Raw genomic sequence first — 20890 nt, forward strand, 5'->3', positions numbered from 1 at the left:
ACACCTAAAACTAATACAATGTTATACATCAGTTATATCTCAATTGTTAAAATTTTTTTTAAATAAATTAATCTTTGAAAAAAGAGCCCACATGTTTCAAGGGAGATTCACAAAGATAAAATCTGAGGGCGGCTGGGACGTGGGGCAGCTCCTTGGCATCCTCTGCCACCGGGTAGATTCCCAGAGCAGGACTTAGCAGAGCTACCAGTCAGAGCAGCTCTGCCTCAGCTCCCAGCCCAGGCTGCAAACATTACTGTGTTGACACTGTGTGTTATCGATTTACTTTTCATAATGTCTCAGACTTTGGGTTGAATCACAGAACTAACTGCTATTCAATCCAGAAGTTCCCAGGCTGTTTCCTGTCCCCTGGAAGCTAGACAGGTGATTCGTAGTCACAAGGCTCAAAGGTGAGCTGGCACGAGGGATGTTTATCCCAGCTCTTCTGTTTGTGGGTCCAGAGCTCCATTTCCCCAAGGGCCTGGGGGCCCAGTGAGGGTCCTCAGCCCTGGTGACTCAGGTTAAACTTGGGGGAGTGCCCTAAATGCATTCAAGGAAACAAACACATCTTGCCCAGTCAGAGAAGCCTTTGAAACTTTTCTCCCTGGGAAGTACAGGTGGGGGACACAGACACAGGTCACTACGTGGTCAGCCTGGCCTCCCCGCTAGGCAGGCACAGCGGTGTTACCTCCCACACACCCTTATGGGGACCACACTGTCTTCCCTTTAGCCGTCTCCCCTGGACGGTCAGAGTGAAAAGAAGCCACCTCTGCTGGTGAAATCCAGGAGTTCCCTGCTCTCTGAGCTGAGACCTGGCGGCACCACTGGGTCTGGCCTACTCCACCTCCAGGATCAGGTGGTCTCCATTCAAGGGGCAGCCCCTCGGAAAGCCCCTCACTCCCTGACCCCAACTCCCGCCAAGCTGAATAAGAAGTCTCCCCGACCCACCCCGTATCCACTATTCCAGCTACCACAGCCACAAAACAAGCCACCCAAACTTGGCGGCCTAAAACAATAACCATTTTATTGTGCTCACGGCTGCAGGGGGGGTCAGGAGTTCAGAAAGGCCCCAGAGGAGATGGCGTGTCTGAGCTGGGAAGACTAGAAGGCTGGGAGCGACACGACGTCTGGGGTTGGAATCACCTGGAGACTCAGTTTCTCATGTATGTGTCTGGCCTCCAAGCCAGAAGGGCTCAAAGCAGACAGTCACCATCCTGCCTGCTTTTGGCTTCCTCACAGCATGGCCGCTCAGTGTAAAACTCCTTACGCAGTAACTCGAGGCTCCAAAAGTGAATGCCCCGGGGAGCAATGCTGATGTCGCGTGGCCTTTTCTGACCCAGCCTCCAAAGCCAAGCAGTGTCACCTTCTGTAGCATTCTGTTGGTTATGAGTGCGTCACAGACCTGCCAAGATTCTAAGGGGAAGAGACAGGGACCCTACCTAGAAGAGCATGTGGGTGGAAGAGGCTGTTTCGGCCACACTTACCCTTCGTACTAATTTCTCATCACAACTTCATCTCCTCTCACCCTGAGACCTTTGGAATCCCACACAGGCTTGGCCAGTGCCCAGCCAGGTGAAGGAGTTGGCTGCTGGGGCAGGATGAGCGCTGCATCCTGGGAGGGTGAGAAAGCGGCCTGACCACAGTGCAGTGGAGCACTTGCTTCATACCAGCTCAGTGCTAAGGGGCTGTGCGTTGTAACTCATTTAAGCCTCGTGACAACCTATCAGCAGGGAACATTGTTACCCCCATTTCACGGAGACTTGGGGAGCTTACATTAACTCACCCAAGCTCCCAGAGCCAGCAAGAGGCAGTCCAAATCTGAACCCACCCTCTTAACCACTGCGTAGACTGACTTCCAACAGAGGGGAGAATGAAATTCGGAGACCCGGATGTCAAAAACAAGAACCCAAAATCTTCTCACAGAAGGCTCAATTCTTTCACGCATCCCTTGAAAAAGAGACAGCCAGACCCAGCCATGACGCCATCTGATCTTTCCGAAGGCCCCCCAAATCCCTGTGGAATTCCCACATGTGAAGGAGCCCAGGAAAACCCAAGATTCTCCTGGGCCGGCACAGCTGGCCATGGCTCAGCCTCGGCCTCCACTCATAGGATGAGCTTCCTCTACAAAGGCACAGAGGGAGAAACTCATCCTGTGTGATGCCTCGGAGAATGAAGGTCCTGGTGAAGTCAGGCAGGCACCCAGATAGGCTCCCTGAGGGGGAGGGGGATTCTTCCTCTTGAGGCTTCTCTGGGCAAATGGTTGGGGGGGTGGTTCTTTCACCGCTGCTTGGACCAAGCAGAACGCTGTGGGCCCACCACCCCCCCGCCAAGTACAAAGGCTGCCTCTTATTTGTAGAAAAGCTGAAGTCTCCCAGGCCTCCCAGAGTCACAAAAGAAAAGGCTTGAGCAGTTCATGATTAGGACACAAGAATCACAGACTCTGTGTCTGATGAAAGAATGGGATTAATGCTATTGCTCGTAATAATCTATATCTTTGTGGGCATAGAAATAACTGTAGCTTGCTCTGCCCATATATGTGAGCAGGCAACTAAAATTGTCAGCAAAGAGAGCTACAGACCCATGTCGACATCTTTCACTCTAAGATCTCGACACCCTCTCTCAGCATGAAGCAGTTACAGAAGATGGACCTTCACTCCTATTCCCATAGAAATGTAATGATGTCTGATAGTGGGGATTTGTAAGCAGCTCTTTTGCCCCTTTTCTGTTTGTTCATTTCTGTTTTCCTCAGACAGACCTTAATTGTAAAAATGAGATCACTAGGTAACATTTAACCTAACTCCGGACTTCTGCTCTACTGAATGTACACAATGCCTTGCTTAACCGGTTGATTCCTTTCCTGGATTAAAAGGAGTAAGAATGAAGAATTAAGTAGTTAAAGAATAACAGCTTCCCTGTTAGCAAATTTGCAGGTGGACAACAGGGGCAAGAGAACATCCAATTGCAGGTGGACCATGAGGGCAAGACAGTACCAAACGAAGATCAGAAGTCAGTGGGTCTGCACGCAATGGAAAAATGATGAAGAATCTGATCTCCTACCTTAATGATTAACTGAGACTGTTTCCCCTTTTTCCCTTTAAAAATTGTCATGGCTGAGCAGAATCTTCGGAGTTGGTCTCCGGACATGAGTCCACTTTCTCCCCAGATTGCCAGTTTTTCTGAATAAAGCACCTTTCCTTTCTACTGACACTTGCCCCTCGATTATTGGCTTTTGAGCGGTGAGCAGCCCAACCTGAGTTCGGTAACATGCCTGCCACAGCACACTTCATGGTCGCTTGTCTGCCCTCCTCCACACCCCTCAAAAAATACACTTATTTTAGGTTCGAGAATGAAACTTATTGTACCAATAATCTAGAATAACATTTTTGAGAAGGCAAACTTTTGGCCCTGATGCATTTTCCACCACCCCTCAGAAGCATATAAAATTGCCTGCTTCTGAGTGGCGCTGGGCTGTGTAAGTGAGGGACAGTGTGGGCTGGGGTCTTCACAGTCAACTCACCAAAGAGACAACTTATGGTTGTAGAGTGTTGGCCCCTGGACACCAGTGAGAACCAACATTTCCCCCAGAGAGTATTTCTCAAGTTGGTTCCTCAGAAAGTTTATGGCTATTCAGAAGGGGGGACAGGATTCCTTGAGAAATGGATTTTGTTTGAGAAATTCTGGGTTTGACAAAGTGTACGGAGATAGTGGCTTTCAAGGGAAGACGAGCCACTATCTTCCAAACTTATGTGATGATCACATCTGCTCCTCACAGCAGTTCTAGAAACCCGGGCTCTGAGAAGGGCCTTGGGCTCCCCATGCCCAGTGTGTGACAGCTCATCTGCTGACCACCTACTGCCATGTCTGAGTGCTCAGTGTGACTCTAGATTTTTTAATGTACTGGGCAGTGACCAGCTTACTCAACTGTGGTAAGGATCCAAGCAGTTCCCAAACCTGCAGTGTTTTCATGGGAAAATACATACAAAGGGTATATCTACAGAAACTATTCTATAACCAATCTACCAAATCCTTTGAACTCATAATATGGACGAACTATGGCAGACATAAGGGCTTTTGTGCTACTAAGGACATCATTCCTACTTCATTAAAAAAAAAAAGAGTTATGAGTTCCAAGCAACATGCAAACAAATGGTGGTAAGAGGCCCAGAATTTTGTGTAACACTATGATATGGTCTGATGTATCAGTGGGACTACCAAGCTGTTTGTACGTGAAACGACATCAGACAGGCTGTTCTGTCTACACTATTTTAGGGTGTCTTCCCTTGCTGGCAAGCTTCAGCTGTCCCCTCCCACTGCCATCAGAGACTCGACCTCTCTCTTCCCATTTGAAATTGATCACCTGTGGCTAAATAAGGAGGCCTGAAGAACTAAATAGCCGTGCCTGTTAGAACAAGAGTAAAGAGCCTCTAAGGAAGGACCAGTGGCCTCTCCAACAGTGCACAGGATTCATCATGGCTATTGCAAGGGCCCAGAGGCCTTGACTGCAAATTTCAGGGCTCAGAAAGGCTTCAGAACTCCAGACAAGAGTGATTCTGTTGTGAACAGGTCAGCAAGATGAAAAGAAAACCCACCTGGGAGTAACCAATGATGTTCCCATTGTCATCGAGCACGTTGAAGCTGATGACCGGACCCTGAACCTCTGGGCTGCTGAACTCAGAGTCGCTGTAAATCTGCACGACAGGGGCTCCGTTGGGGTACCGAAGGGTGGACAGGGCAGCGTAGGTGTACTGAGCCAGGGTAAAGGTGTGCTGCCTGATGTTCTCCATTCCACCTCAGAACAGTTACGAAAACAAAAGGGGATCATGAACTTAATGTAAAATTCACTATCTCATTTTTAAGAAAATGAGATCACTATAACTGGCAAACTTGGACCTCATATTCATGATTTTAAATACTTGTAAATAGTGCATGGTACTGCCCACATGATAAATGATTAGGTCATTGGTACTGAACGACAGTTTTCCACTGCTGCTTCTGTGGAATTTTTCCATAGGAATTGTTGTTGTCATCTTCCTTTTTTTTTTTTTTTCCAGCTTTTTGCACTTTAATGTGTAATACTCGAGGTACAAGAAAACTGCATCTAACAATGTCATAAATCAAAGAAATCAGATCAGTCATCAAGGGCTCCAGAGTGAACAGCATCTTCATAACCTCCATGCTTATCGTCTTTGCTTTCTGGGTATAATTTAATAAGATCATCAATTCGAAGAACGGTGATTGCAGCTTCAGTTGCAACTTTCAAACTCTTAACTTTAACTATGGTTGGTTCAAACACCCCTGCTTGTTTGTTGTCTTGGGGTTTACCATTGACCAAGTCAAGGCCAATCCAGTTTAGATTTTTGCGTTCTGGGTTAACTTGAGCCTCATTATGAAAAGCTCTTAATTTTGCAACCAGATCTGTGGAGTCTTGGGCAGCATTAACTGCAAGAGTATTAGGAATAACAAGAAGAGATCTTGCAAACTCGGCAATAGCAAGCTGTTCCCGGGAGCCCATGCTGGTGCATAGTTTTTGAGGTGTATAGAAAGGGCTGCTTATACAGCACCCCAACCTGGAACCACAGATTTTGACTCCAAAACTCTTCACTACACAAAGAGCATCATGTAAAGAGCGCTCCACCTCGTCACACATGAAATCATTTGCCCCACGTAGGATGACTGACGCAGAGGTACGAGCCTTAGTGCTATTTTAAAAACAGTGAAATTCTTAAATCAATGCTTTAATAAGTCCATGCAGAAATTCACTCTAAGTGCCTTGATGAAATCCTGCTTACACAGGACATTTAGACATGGAAGCAATGTCTAGACCATGGAGAAGAGATGAAATGGTTACTTCACCTCAATTTACAATGGCCCAACATTATTTTATCCCATGCGTATAACTGCTTATATCATTGAAAGACTATAGCAGTCAATAAATGGGAAGTCATCTTCCTTTTTTAAAACAAAAATGTTACTTAAGCATTCAGATAATTTAGACCCTTTGGTAACAGATTGCAAAAATGTACAATTTTGTCTTTACATGTATCTCTTTTTTGCTGTTGCTGTTTGTTTTCGTTAATGTTTAAATCTTTTTTTTTTTTTTTTTAGTTTCTTGGCCACACCGCACAGCATGCGGGATCCTAGTTCCCCGACCAGGGATCGATCCTGCGCCCCCTGCAGTGGAAGCTCGGCGCCCCAACCACTGGAGTGCCAGGGAAGTCCCCTAAATCATTTTAATATTATACAAAGCAGTTAAGGATACTTGCTATAACATGGATGAACCCTGAAAACATTATGCGAAGTGAAACAAGCCAGACACAAAAGGACAAATATTGTATTATTCCTCTTACATAAGGTGCCTAGAATAGGCAAATTCATAGAAACAGAAAGGAGAATAGAGTTTACTAGGGGCTGGGGGAGGGGAAATGGGGAGTTACTGTTTTTTCAGTTTGGGATGATGAAAGTCCTGGAGAAGGATAGTGGCGATGGTTGCTCAACGATGTGAATATACTTAATGCCACTGAATTGAATATTTAAAAATGGCTAAACTGGTACATTTTATGTTATATAGATTTCACCACAATTTTTTCTAAAAAAGAGCCTAATTAAGTAGGAAAAATCAGGGTTTGCCTTACTGTGGGGCTGATATTGTCAATCTGCCTTCAGAGGTGCCCGTGGCTCTGTCAGACCCTCTCACTTGTGGTTTGGATACCTTGCTAGTATCTGTCCTTGAGAAAGTGCTCATTTCTCAGTGTCTATCTTGATTATCTCCTCTTTGTCTGGATGATGTCCACTGACCTCCCTGCATTACTGTCATGACAGCCCTCCTATGAATTCTGTCTGCCCGCAGTTTTAGGCTTAGGCTGAGGACCTAAGGGTCTCCTTATTATGACGAGAGAGAGAGAGAGAGAGAGAGAGAGAGAGAGAGGAAGGGCTGCCTAACTGCTAAGCCGCGTCCCTGGTTCACCATAACCCCATACCCATGTGGACGGTACAAGCAGTGTCACCCCGTTCCAGAAGCTTAGCCTCTGAAAGGAGCGCCCAGAGCGCAGCAGGAGTGGGGAGTCATGGATCACCAGACAGAGGTTCTTCCAGCTTTGTGCCTTGTGCCAAGCCCCATAAGATGGGAAGTGGCATCCATCTGTGTGTTAGCCTGTGGGGAATGTCCCCCACCTGCTCACACACCCCAAGCACTTGTCAGGAAAGAAAACATGTATCATTGCAAAGGCCAGCAGAAGAGACAGTGTTTGGGGGCTCAGGGTTAGGCGTTAGCACTGCCTGGGTTTAAACCCCAGCCCTCCCGGGTTCCAGCTCCCTGGTCCTAGGGAAGGCATCCAACCTCTCTGAGCATAAGATCCTTCGTGGGCAAAGTGGGCTCGTCATAAAGCTCCCCTGTGGGAAGACCCAGCGAGGTAAGAGCTAAATAAGGTCTCAGAATCTGTAAGCATTCCCAGTGCAGGGACCAAGGAGGGCTCCTCTGCGTCTGTGGGGTTATTAATCTCTGGATTTGGAATGTCTCTCACTTATTAAAATGTTCTTTTAACTGACCAAAAAAAGGTCCAGTTTCTTGCTCTTGCCTCAGAAGTCATGTCTGGAAGTTCTTTAGAATCAGTTTCATCTGCATCAGTGCAGAGCTGCCATGTGCCGGTCACCTGCACAGACTCTCTCCTTATCTGAATCCCACCCAGGCCAGGGCTCCCTCAAGGACATGGGCAACAGGAAGCAAATTCCACACAGATAAAGAGGTCCACTGACCTGTGAGGCGCTCTAAGACATCGAATCCATGTTTTAGCGCTATCACGTCAAGGAAGGAGATGGTGCCATCTTCAAACCTGTAATGGTGGTGAGGGGGATGAGGTCAAGCTGTGGCTAGCTCCTCCGTGTGCATTTCGTGTATGTGACAACGGGGCTTTGACTCTAGCCTTAGCCGTGATCTATGGAGACCTTGCCTCTGCTGCCTTATACAATGCTGCTCTCCCCTCTCCTCCTCAAGACAGAGGGCCATGCACACCAAGACATGCGGACTGCCTCTGGCCCTGACCTGGTCTGCAGCTTACTTGGGATGGGCTGGCAGTGGTGATAAAGGGCCCTGAAAGACAGTCACCACCTTGGAAGACTTCGGACTTGACAAAACCTCAAGTGCTGTGGGCTCTTGAAATGCTGCCCTTGACCCCAAGAGAGCACCACTGACAGGCCATCAATCCAGTCAGATCAATTGTGCAGCCATGAGGTTCTTAACAAGAGTCTATGATTCCGAAGTCTATAGGATCACAGCTATTCTAAGCTCTCAATAAACTTCCTGATCACCATTATAATTATATTTGCATTTTATAATTATTCATTTAGACAAAATCCTCATCAAATCTTTATTATCCATGTACTGCATGCCGGGCACCGTTGTAGGTGCTAAGGATACAGCAGTTAACGTGACAGGATCCCTGCCTTCGCAGGGCACAGAAACAAGGAATAACAAACAGCAAACATGCAGGGAAGCCAAATAAGCATCAAGCCAGGGGGTGACAAGTGCAATGAAGTTGCCTAAGCAGGAGGGCTGGCGGCTGCTTTAGATGAGATGGTCAGGGGAAGTCCTCTCCGAGGGAGATCATTCGAGCAGAGACCGAGTGGAATTAAGGGAGCGAGGGAAACTGCTCATTTTTGAAACAGTTTTGGAGGGAAACCGAGTTCCAGGGAGAGGGTGCAAAAACGGCCCTGAGCAGGTGGAGCCAGAACAGCAAGGAGGTCAGTGAGGCCAGGCGCAAGAGAGCAAGGCGGAGGGTGGTAGGAGAGCAAGTCAGAGGATTTCACCCTGGATGAGACGATTGGCCGGAGGGCTCCGAGCAGAGAGGGGTGACGACGGGATGGGGCCTAGGTTTTGAAAAAAACGCCTCTGGCTGCTTCATTAGCGAGGGGGAAGCCTGGGGCACAGTGAGGAGTTTCCAGCAAGCATCCCATAAAGGGTGGTGACAAACAGCAGTCTTATGCAAGCTGAAGCTTTCAATGGAAATACCGTGTTTTGTATTTTAACACTCTAGGGATAAGAGTTGCTCACAATATCATTACCGGAATGTTAATATCCTTATAAAACTAATGGTAATTAATAGATATATAGAAGTAATAATGAATCAGTTGATAATTAATTGACCATTAATAAGTTAGTAACTAATGACTCTTTAATAAATTAAACATGATTAGGCAATAATGGCTTCTGTTATTAATTGATCAATAATAAATAATCATTGATTGATCAATAATTGACAGACTCTAAGGAGAAAAGGGAGGTTTTTTTGTTTCCATCAGAGGTTGTTTCTCACTGGGTTATAAAATAGAAAAGATTAAGAACATGGTTCAGATGCATGTTCAAGAAACATTTGAGTTGGGTATTAAATCTCAAGCTCTAGTCCTAGGTTCAGAAGAAAAATATGAGGCTTCTAATGGTAAATAAATACATTCAGCTTTCTGGGAATCTTGGTGCAGCACCTGCTATAAGGCGATTCACCCAAATTGAAGGCAAGAGGTCTGGTCCAGCCCAGCACACTCGTGCCGTGCCTGTAATGAGCTGCCCCACTCCTCTAGGTCTTCAGGTGCTCCTACTGACTAAATAAAGTTTGGGTTGTCATTTTGTTCTGCCTTTAATTTACATTAATTTACATGATGTTGTGCCTGTCATTCTTTTCTCACTTGGTTATATTATATGCTACGTTATCACACTTGGATTCAAAAGGTTTTACATTAGCTTTCCTGTCTTAGAATCGCGCAACTATGGAGAAGTCCTAAATGAAAGAGACATCAGATAGCCTCATAGCTACTGACGCCAACTCAACCTTGGTGCTTCACCTATAGTAGCTCCAAAGAACTGTATCCTTTTAGGGATGCACTTTATAGGAAAAACATGAGGTGCAGAGATCAAGTCACAGGCTCCTATTCCCACAGTGTGCAGTGGAGCCCGGATTCACTCCCCAGCGGTCCAGCTCCAGAACCCACACTCTGGACTATGGCTCTACTGCCGAGGCCATGCCCCGACCTGCAGGACCCTTGAGTCTGCACCCGGGTCTGCGGGGGATCTGAGCCACCTTCCCATCCAGGCCCCGGGGCCTTCTCAGGCACCAGCAGCGTGACCAGCTCCTGGCCCCCACCTCATGGTATCTCCCACTGTTGGACCCAGCAGAACCCTGGGTCAGCTGCCATTTTCACCCTCTCATACCTTCAACCTTATGGGCCCCAGCCATTGGCATCTGGGGGATTCCTGGGCACGAGCCACACCGCCTGCCCCTGCACTCTGAGAATGACACATAGACCAGCAAACCCAGGCAAGGAGCTGCCTGCCCTCAACTTCCTTGGTAACCCCCGGGAGGCTCACAGAGGCTGCTGTTAGCTGTGCCCCCGAGTCTGGTGGCCTCTGATTTAACTGGTTCCTCTTGCTGACTAGACACCAAGCTGAGCTGATACTAGCTGCTGAAATACAGCTGTGCTGTCAACATGTATGCACACTTGTTCCAAATGGCACCATCCTTTTAAATCACTGCTTCAATTGCTGCCCCCTCATGTCTGTGCTGTGGCAAAGGCCTGGGGCCCATCCTCCTTACTCCCTGGAAGGCCTTCATCTCTTCTGCTCACAGCCCTTCCCTGCAGGCCCTCATCCTCCCACAGCTGTGGAGAAGCCCACACACAGGGCAGAGTTCACAGCCCCCTGTGGCAGCTCCAGCTGACCTCTGACTCCCGGATCCGGGCCCTGCCACCCAGCACCTCCCTTGCACAACCCTACAGGTGGCATAGGCCTGACCCGAGCCTTGCTGAGCTCCAGCGGCCACTCCCATCGCCGGGTTACCTTTCAGCCACCGACTCTCTGGGGATATAGAAGTCTTCTTCTGCAAGGTATGCAGCGGCCGTGCCTCCTCCAAAGTAGGTTTTCCTCAGCAGAGGAGCTGAGCGGCTATTCACCAGCAGGGCGCCCAGGCCGGTGGGGAAGCCAAAGATCTTATAGAAGGAGAGGGGGACAAAGTCGGCCTGGTGAACCGACAGGTCCAGAGGCGAGGTGCCCACGTAGGCAGCCGCATCCAGCAGCACGAACCACTTCCCAGGCCCACTCACGGGGCACATCCGCCCGGACTTGACCTCTTCTATCCAGGACAGGGGGTACCTGGTCCCGGAAAAGTTACTCTGAGCTGGGTAGCAGAAGAGATGCAGAAGCTGGCCGTTGGGGTCGCTGGCAGCGGCAGCATCCTGTTCTCCCGCCAGCCACATGTCCTCTGGCCTGACTGGGATTGAAGCGATGTTCATGGCCGCGGTGACCTCCCTCATGCCCACCACAGACGTGTGGCTGTCAGTGAGGTAACAGAAGCGACTCCCGCTGCTCTCTGGGCCTGGGGACACCCACGGGAAAGCCTCTGCCACCAGCTTAAGAGCAGCTGTGCTCCCGGCCGTGAAAATCACAGTGTAGTCCTCTGGGGAGGTGTGGAAGTGTGCCAGGATCCTGGAAGAAGCACAGCATCAGGGAACTCCTTGGTTTCCCTCCAGTGTTACATGTTTGGAGCTAGTTGTATTTCAACTAAATACGACATCTCTCTACCTTAAGAGCTAGGAAAAAGCCAGATAGGCTTTGCCACGTTGTGAAGTTAGGGCAAGGGCAGAGGAAGTTGTGGGAAGAGATGGCAAATGGGTGCAAACCGGCAAAATCACCCAGCCTCCCAAATCCCCACCCCCAAATGGAGAAGACAAAAATCCACAACTACCTTAAACTCAGTTGAAAACACCCCTTCTTGGTCTACTGTCTGGCTCTATCATAACAAGTTTTCAATCATCAACTTGTTTCCCATTGTTTTTAATACGGGCAACCCTATAGCAAAAGAGTATCATTTTCAAATTGGAAATAATTTGAAATTGTATAGATTCAAATATCTTTAGGTACCACCTAAATTATTTGCCAAAAACTAATTAATTTTTTATGTGCAAATATTAGTAAAGGGGGGAAAACTGAAAAAACAAGATGTCTAAATCTGAAACACGAAAAGAAAAAAAAACAGAGAAAGCATTTTTTTTCTCCCTGAAAACAAGACTTAGGAATCTGGGTCACTCCTTGCCACTCTGGCCCCCAGGAACTCTGGCACCAGCCCAGAGCCGCACACGACATCTTGGGCACCTCAGAGGTGCCCACCTGTGCTTCTGGTCGGCCCTGCTCTGCACCTGCTCAAGCTCACCTTCCTGTCCTCTGACCCTGACGGCTATCAGCGTGCATGTGTGGCCATTTAGCTGAACGTGATCTTCCTGAAACCAACTCAGAAGCTCTGTGGGATGTGGGTAGGTGGTAGGAAGTCCATCCACCCACAGGTGCCCACACAAGTTGGCGCCCCTGCTGCTCACCTGTAGCGCACCTGCTCCACCGTGTCATGGGTGAGCTTGCTGCTGATGTTCTGGCTGTGAGGATTACCTGGCAGGTTACAAAGACAAAGCCGTTGGGTCACTACTTATAGTCTCTCCTTTTGTGTTCCTCCAAAATCTCCTCCCTCAGTTTCTCAAAATTTAAGCAAAAAAATTATCATATGACCCAGCCTTCCCCAAGTTCCAAACAGTAAATTTAATCAGGGAAGTGAGAAAATGCAGAAAGAAAGGAAAAGTCAAGCAAGACAAAATAATAATGGTTTAGCCATTAAACAAAGTCAAGGACCTTTATTTAGTTCCTCCTCAAGAGCTACAGATAATATTCTGGGCCATATCCTTTGAGCTATTTTATAGATACTAAAACGCATACCAGGTGGAAGAAGTTAACTGTATGCTGCCCCTACCCAGTTCTCCATTCACATCTCCACCGCTCTCCTCCCCTCCCTGTTTCTGGGCTGGTTCCTGAAACCACCGCAGGGTCTTGGCTCATGCTGTTCCTTCTGCCTAACATGCCCTCTCCTCTTTTCCGAGTGAATTCCTCCTTCTCCTCTAGCATCCGCCCCACTCCTGTAGAAGCTTTCTGTGACACTCACGCTGCCAGCTCACCGTCACTCTGCAGATACAGACCCCCATAGCGCCCGGGGCCTTTTGGTCACAGCCCTTTGCTCAATTGATAATTTACTTTATTTACATTTTACACCACTTTACTTTTTTTTTTTTTTTTTACATTTATTTGGAGATCACTTGATTGAGGTCTTGCCTTTACTAGACCATAGTCCATGAAGGCAGGGACTGTATTTACTTTGTTCCCATTACAGCACCATGCCCCCAACACCAGAGTGGCTTAATAAACATTTACAGAGTGAATGAATGAATGAATGAATGAATGTTCCTCCTGCTGTCCCACCCTCTGCACTGTGCTGGTCCCACAGGGTCATCCCACCACCAAACACAGCACCCCCTGCCCTTCCTGACACTGACCCCTTCTTCTGGAAGTAACCTGTGTGTCCCTGAGGCAGTCCCTCCCACCCAGCAGCACATGTGCTACAGGGACTGACCCTGGGTGCCTGCTTGCCTGACCCCCTCTCTCACGGGGCTTACTCAGCTTTGTGTGTTCAGCACTGTCCCGCCTGTTAATGTGACATTTTATTAAGCATAGATATATTAGCTGAATGTAGTTGGCTAATGTTCAGTAAAAAATCAGTTGTGCTGTGTTTTTCTTTACCATAAACATTTTCCATGAGATCTTTAGTGAAGCTTGTAAGCTGGCTCTGGGGGAACAACGTGGCTCCTGCATGGTCAAGATAGACGGTTCCTGAAAGAAAACACAAAATAAAGCTGTGATTATTTTTCAGAGGTATTCCACTCATTTCACAGAGGAGGATTATTTCACACAGAGGAGAAGCCCAGCGGACGTTCATGATTCAGGATGGCAAAGCTATTTCGTGTTATGACACACACCCTATTCTGGAGTTTCCGTGCAGCTTCCCAGGCTGTCGAGCCCTGATTCTACGTTCCCATAGTGAGTTCCAAAGTCCTCAACCCTAGAACAGCTGTGACAGCTTCGGAGATGACTGGGAATGGCTGTGGTCTTTCCAGTCTCTCTCATAAACAGAGAAAGGCAAATTTAGATGACAGTGAGATACCAAGCGTTACCAATCAGATTGCCCCAGATCAGAAGGATAACTCACTGTATGGGTGAGGGTGTGGGGAAACAGGCCCGCTGTTACACGGCTGGTAGGAGGGTAAATGGGTGCAACTTCTTTATGGACAGAAATTTAGCAATATCCCTCACGCTTTAAAAATGCAAACTCCCTTGACCTAGCAGTTTGTCTTCCAGGAATCTATCTTATAAATTGTGAAATGGCCTGTCAGTGAGGACATTCAGTGCAGAACTGTCTGTAAGAGCAAAGGGTTGGAAATGACTTAAATATCTATCAACATGTATTTAAAATAAAGAATTTGAATACACCCATCTAGTACTGACATGGAACAAACTCCAAGATAGGTTTTCAAGAACATACAATGTGAATAGATTCATTCATTCTTTCATGCACTTAACAAATATTTTTTGTTTTGTGCAGGATGGATTTTTCATTTATTTTATAACAGCTTTATTGAGATTAATTCACATACCGTAAAATTTGCCCTTTTAAAGTGTATGATTTAGTGGTTTTAGTATATTCATAAAGTTGTGCAACCGTGGCCGCTATCTAATTTTAGAACACTTCATTCATCCCAAAAAGAGACCCCATACCCATTATCACTCACTCCCCAGATCCCCCAGCCCTAGCCCCTGGCAATCACCAATCTATTTTTTGCCTCTATAGATCTGTCTACTCTGGACATTGCATATAAATGGAATCATACAACATGTGGTCTTTTGTGTGTAGCTTCTTTCACTTAGCATAATAATTTCAAGTGCATCCATACTGTAGCATGTATCAGAACTTCATTCCTTTTTTGTGACTGAATAGTATTCCATTGTACAGATATGCCACATATTTTGTTTATCTATTCATCTGCTGATGAATATTTGGGTTGTTTCCAATTTTGCCTATTATAAATAATGCTGTTATGGATCTTTGTGTACAAGTTTTTGTGTGGACATATGTTTTCTCCCATTTGGTTGGTTGTTCTTTCACTTTCTTGATGATAGCCATTGAAAAAAAATTTTTTTTTAATTTTGATTAAGTCCAATTTGTCTATTTTTGTTGCTTGTAATTTTGGTGTCATAAGAAACCACTGCCTAATCCAAGGTCCTGATGATTTATACTTATGCTTTCTTCTAAGAGTTTTATTCTTTTAGCTCTTATATTTAGGTTTTTGGCCCATTTTGAGTTAATTTTTTAATACAGTGTTGAAGAGGGGTCCAACTTCAGTCTTTGGCATGTGGATACACCATTTAAGAGACTATTCTTTCTCCTGTTTAATAGTCTTGGCATCCTGTTGAAAATAAATTGACCATAGATGTATGGGTTTATTTCTGGTCTTACAACTCTACTCCATTGGTCTATGTATCTATCCTTATGCCAATATCACATTGTTCATTGTTTTGATTACTATAACTTTATGTAAATCTTACTTACCTTTACTTTTATGGCAGTGTAAGTCCTTCCACTTTGTTCTCTTTTATTTTCAGTAATTTTTTTAAATTTTATTTTTTGGCTGCATTGGGTCTTCGTTGCTGCACACGGGCTTTCTCTAGTTATGGTGAGCAGGGGCTACTATTTGTTGCGGTGCACGGGCTTCTCATTGCGGTGGCTTCTCTTGTTGCGGAGCACCGGCTGTAGGCACACAGGCTTCAGTAGTTGCAGCATGCGGGCTCAATAGTTGTGACTCGCAGGCTCTAGAGCACAGGCTCAGTAGTTGTGGTGCACAGGTTTAGTTGCTCCGTGGCATGTGGGATCTTCCTGGACCAGGGCTCGAACCCGTGTCCCCTGCATTGACAGGCGGATTCCCAACCACTGTGCCACCAGGGAAGTCCCTCAACTTTGTTCTTTTTCAAGATTGCTTTGGGTATTCTGGATCCTTTGCATTTCTATATGAATTTTAGGATCAACTTGTCAAAAAACTGCCTGGGATTTTGATAGGAATTGCATTGAATCTGTAGGTAGTTTTGGGAGTACTGCCATCTTAACAATATTAAGTCTTCCAATCCATGAATACAGGATGTCTTTCCATTTATTTAGGTCTTCTTTTATTTCAATGATATTTTGTAGTTTTCAGTGTATGTCTTGTACTTCTTTTGATAAATTTATTGCTGTGTATGTTATTCTTTTTGATGCTTTGGGAATTGTTTCCTTTATTTCACTTTCATAGTGTTCATTGATACTGTATAGAAATTGAATTGATGTTTGTATACTGACCGTCTATCCTACAACTTTGCTGAACTTGTTTTTTTAGTACTAATGGCTTTGCGTGTGGATTTTTTAGGATCTTCTGTATACAAGATTATACTCTCAGCAAGTAGAGATGTTTTACTTCTTCCTTTCCAATCTGGATGTCTTTTATTTCATTTTCTTGCCTAACTGTCCTGGCTAGAACTTCTAGCACAATACTGAATAGAAGTGGTGAGAAGAGACGTCCTTGCCTTGTTCCTGATCTTAATGGTAAAATTTTCATTCTTTCACCTTTAAGTATGATGTTAGCTGTGGTTTTTTTGTAGATGGCCTTTATCAGGTTGATTAAATTTCCTTTTATTCCTAGTTCATTGAGTGTTCTTATATTCAAGAAATATTTACTGAGCACTTACTGTGTTCCAGGCACTGTTCTAAGTGCTGGGGACATAACAGCAGACAAAAATAGAAGCTGGTATGATAGTGACAGAGAAAGACCATAAACAAATAAATATAAACTATGTCAGGTGGTAAGAAATGTTAGGGCTCAACTATGTAAAAAAAAAAAAAAAAAAAAAACCCATGTACACACACATATAAGTATAGACAAGCACCGGAAAGGCAAACAAGACACAAATGGCAGCGGTTGACTCCGGGGGGGCCACAGTGGCGGCAACTGGAGTTGGGGGCTCCCTGGCCATTCTTCATCCTCTTTTGACACCTTCTGAATTTGGTACCATGTTAAATGTATTACCTAGCCAAAAAAATTAGTTTTAAAATAATGTTCTCATTTACTAAAGATTCAGAAATAGAAAGGTACCACACCAAAAGAAAGGCTTTTGTCCACCCAGCATTAGGGAGACGCTCATGGGGAGCATTAGTGCCCTGTCGCTATTATTAGAAGAAGTAGGCAAACGACCCCCAAACCAATCGGCGTTAGGTCTTCAAGAAAGGGAATTCCAGGGTCTCTTCTGGCTCATGCACCTTCAGTTCTTGCTTCCATGCAGGGTGAGTGACCATCAGTCAGCACCCAGAGGCTTTAAGAACCACTTGAACCACAACTGTGTAATCAATATGCTCCCTTCACCAAAACAAGGACATTCCCATCCAATGGGTTATGCAAAATATTTCAGCACTTAAAGGTTAAGCATTTAATTATCCAGAGCAACCACTTAACCAGACAAATTCTCAAACCTGCAAGAAAACTTCGGGGCGTGGGTAGGGGTCAGGGATAGAAAGAGGAGGTGAATCTTACGCTATTGTGGTTTGGTTTGCTTGTTTTTCCCTGCCCTCTTTCTGGTTCGTTTGTTTCCGTGTGAAAAAAGAGGGGGATATGTTCCTAGACTCCCAGCAGCGGGAAGGGTGAGTTTATAGTCCACAAAGTCTGCTTCAACCATAATGTAGAGGAAATGCTGGGAAATTGTACTAGATAGATAGATAGATAGATAGTTAGGTAGGTAGATAGATAATCACAAAACACTATCACAATTACAGTAGATGTTAAAAGCGCACTGAAGGCCAGCCTGGGATCCTGGCTATCACATCTAAACTTTACATTTGAGGAAAAGGGTGCTGTTCTCTGAGAGACAAGAATGAAACAAGGAGGGATCTACTTTCTACTTTCCCAGGGTAGTGTTGAGGGGAGAGGTCAGCCAGTGATGGGTGTGAGGGATCAGAGCTGGAGGGGGTTAGGGGATTAAGGAGGAGTGATGCTGAAATAATTACCTACTGTACGATAACAGCTTCTGGGATTTGCTTCAAAAGAATGGGGAGACTTTCTCAAGTCCTCTGCACCTGTGGGTATTCATTCTATAGGTGCCTCTATTTCTTTGGGTAGGAAGTTTCTATAACCAAAAAAGTTCAGAGAGAAAAGGAAAGAGAGAGAGAGAGAGAGAGAGAGAGATAAGAGGCACTGTCTCCAGCAGGTGAATGGGCAACTGGGAAGATCGGGGAGGGAGTGAAGAGAGGCCGCCAGATGGCCACTGTCTCCTCCTTTGAGCTTCCCTACTTAAGTACAGACGGGGCCACTCAAGGAGGAGGGCACAGCCCGTAAAGCTCCCAAAGTGGGGGGGCGGGAAAACAATCACGTTCCGGAACATGAGAAAATGACCCAGAGAGCTGAAGTCAGCTACCTGATAACTGAAACATAAATCATGGTTGTTGTTCTGCCACAAGCGGGCAAGTAGCACCAACTGTTCACCACGACGGAATAAATACACCTCAAATCCCAGTGCCCGGCGCCACGACCTGCCCACTTACCCGGCACCCCTCCCAGTTCAAACAGCACGCCCTTCTAAGGCTTGGTGAAGCCCCTCACAGAAGGTTGCTGGAAAAGGATGAGTCCCGACCCGGTGCGGAACGTCCTCCCGCCCTGCAGCAGTGGTTTGGGAGGACCACTGGACAGATCAAGCTTGTCTTCCAATTTAACCTGCCTGTTCCGCCTTGCGGAACTCGAAGGCACGATGAGATCCCGGTCCTCACGTCCAATGTACTGTCTCGTCCTGTACTTAAAGTTCAAATTGCACGGTTTGCTAATTCTTCAGGTCCCCCAGCGAGCTGGACTTCCGAGGCATTGTTCTGCCTACACTAGTGAGAAAAATGAGACTTCGAAAATACAAACCGTTGGGAGCCATCCCAGCGGAGTCTGGAGCGCAGCCTCGGGAAGCTCCTGCACGGCGGCCGCAGCCCCTCGGTCCCCAACCCGCGCGCCCGCAGAGTCGCGGTCCCAACCCCGCGCGCTGGCCGCCCGTGCACCGCTCCCGTCCCCGGGCAATCACCCGAACAGTCACGGCCGCCGGGCATTCCTGCATTTTGCAACCCCCGGCTCCAGTTGGAACTTTAGAGCCGGGAGTCTCGTGGCAAGCGAAGGCAAAAAGAATCCTCAGCCCTATTCGCAGAGGGCGGAGACAGGTGGCAAAGGACCACTTTGGTCCTACATCCCTGGAAAGTCTAAGGAGCAAGAAGTCTTGGGGTTGCAGGTGGGACCTCAGGGAGCCGCGTCCACGAAGAGAGCTCGTGGACACATCCCTCCAGGTCTTTCGATTCAAAATGGGTCCCTAATGAGGTAACGCCGCTCCCGCCGGGAGCAAAAGTTCCTTCCACGTCGGTTCTAGAAACCGCGTGCCCCCCACAGCCTCCCGGCAGGCCCGGCACAGCTACCCCCTCCGGTCTCACCTGCCAGGCGGCCGAACTCGCGTGCCCGGAGCTCGTGCAAGTTGCGCCGGCCGTACCCGTAGACGAGAGGCTGCGGGCTCGAGTCCAGGAACTGCGCAAAGGCCAGCAGCTCGGCCCCCGACTGCCCGGCGCCGCCAGCCATGACCCAGGCCTGCGCGCCGCGCAGTCCAAACGGGCTGCGCCGGGGAAGCGCCGAGGCCCACACGCCGCGACTCCGCCCCGCCGCGCCCCGGCCGCGCCTCCCGGCCAGCCAGTGGCACCGCGCCCCCGCCGAGGGGCGGCGCCTCTCCCGGCAGGCCGGGCTTGCCCCGGGCGCCCGGACTCACGGAGTTTCACTGCTTTCTGCCCTTTTCCCACCTGGGGGCAGGGGGAGGGAGTGCCCGTGGTTGTCTCTTTTAACCGCTTTCCAACGGAGTCCACGGAGACGCCCCCCCAGACCCTTGGAACACAAAGTTCTCGTTTATGGTACCACGGAGAGGCTGATGCAAGATGCAATGAATTGCTTTTTGCTGCTGGGCATCCTGGAACCTGGCGATCCTCCCCGCCGACTCTCCGTGGCCCGAGCCCAGCCCAGCGCCCGGGAGCCTCACTCTCCGTGGAGGAACCCCAGTGTGCGGGGCGGGGCGTTTGCAAAGAGACTTCCCCAGGTGCTGTTCCCCAGCGGGGCGTGTGCTCGGCGTTTCTGAGAATGTGGCTGAGCAAAAGGTGGAAGAGGAAAAAGATTGGGGACCGATGAGTTTGGTTAATAAGGTCGCGGCAGGTGGGCACCGTCGGGACCCGGTAGCTCCAGTGCGACCCAAGCAAAAGCACCTCCTCCGCTCCGCCAGGGGCCTGCATCCCAGGACACAATTGCCTCAAGTGTGGAGAGGCGGACCAAACCCACGGGCGGGAATTGCCGGGCCTAGTGTGAGTGTGGAAGCGGGTGGGCAGGTGGGGGCCGGCTTCCGGGGATGGAGTGAAAGGTACTGGAGGCCCAGGAAAGGTGCCCGAGGTGAGAGGAGGGCTGTGCAGAACCCGCATCGGAGGGCGGCAAAGTCTGGAGGCTTAAGTGAGGACTCAGATTCGGGTCCTTGGGGACCCAAGGTGGGGCCCCAGGAATGGACCACTGGCTCTGTTGTAGAAAAAATGGGGCATGAGAGGATGGTCTTGGTCCTATCCCAAGTCATATTCCTGGGGCAGACGGTGCAGATAAGAATTCAAGAGCTAGCCATAGTAAAGTGAAAGGTTTATTTAGACAGATACACACTCCGTATACAGTGTGGTTGGTCTCAGAAGGCGAGAGAGGTGCCAGGGAAATATGGAGTGTTTAGTTTTTATGGGCTGGGTAATTTCATAGGCTAATGAGTGAGAGGAATATTCTAGCTATCTTAGAGAAGGGGCAGGGATTTTCAGGAATTGGGGCAGCACCCACTTTTGGTCTTTTATGGAACTGTCATGGCACGGGTGTGTCGTTTAGCAGATGCTAATGTACTACAATGAGAGTATAATGAGACTCAAGGCCTACTGGA

General features: G+C 47.7%; 1 protein-coding gene across 8 annotated transcripts in view; it reads right to left on the minus strand.

Annotated features, from left to right (window-relative positions):
• Window positions 1-20261, minus strand: part of MOCOS (molybdenum cofactor sulfurase) — a 54667-nt gene extending 34406 nt beyond the window's left edge. For 3 of the 8 annotated variants that reach the window (XR_014251497.1, XR_014251498.1, XR_014251499.1), the window contains exons 1-6: window positions 19383-19614; window positions 13595-13684; window positions 12352-12418; window positions 10820-11464; window positions 7750-7826; window positions 4587-4786 (exon numbers count right to left, since the gene is read on the minus strand). Coding sequence is in view for 5 of the 8 variants with exons in the window: in XM_082416014.1 (XP_082272140.1) it covers window positions 4587-4786; window positions 7750-7826; window positions 10820-11464; window positions 12352-12418; window positions 13595-13684; window positions 19383-19524 (1221 nt within the window). In the remaining 3 variants the exon portion in view is untranslated. Of the gene's footprint in view, window positions 1-4586; window positions 4787-7749; window positions 7827-10819; window positions 11465-12351; window positions 12419-13594; window positions 13685-17933; window positions 18053-18467; window positions 18485-19382; window positions 19616-19739 lie in introns of those variants that run through there. The other 5 variants (XM_082416015.1, XM_082416014.1, XM_082416016.1 and 2 more) reach the window with 5 other exon arrangements.
• Between the last annotated feature and the right edge of the window lie 629 nt (window positions 20262-20890).

Source organism: Balaenoptera physalus (genome assembly GCF_965194825.1).
Source record: "Balaenoptera physalus genome assembly, chromosome: 12".
In the NCBI taxonomy this organism is placed as follows: domain Eukaryota; kingdom Metazoa; phylum Chordata; class Mammalia; order Artiodactyla; family Balaenopteridae; genus Balaenoptera; species Balaenoptera physalus.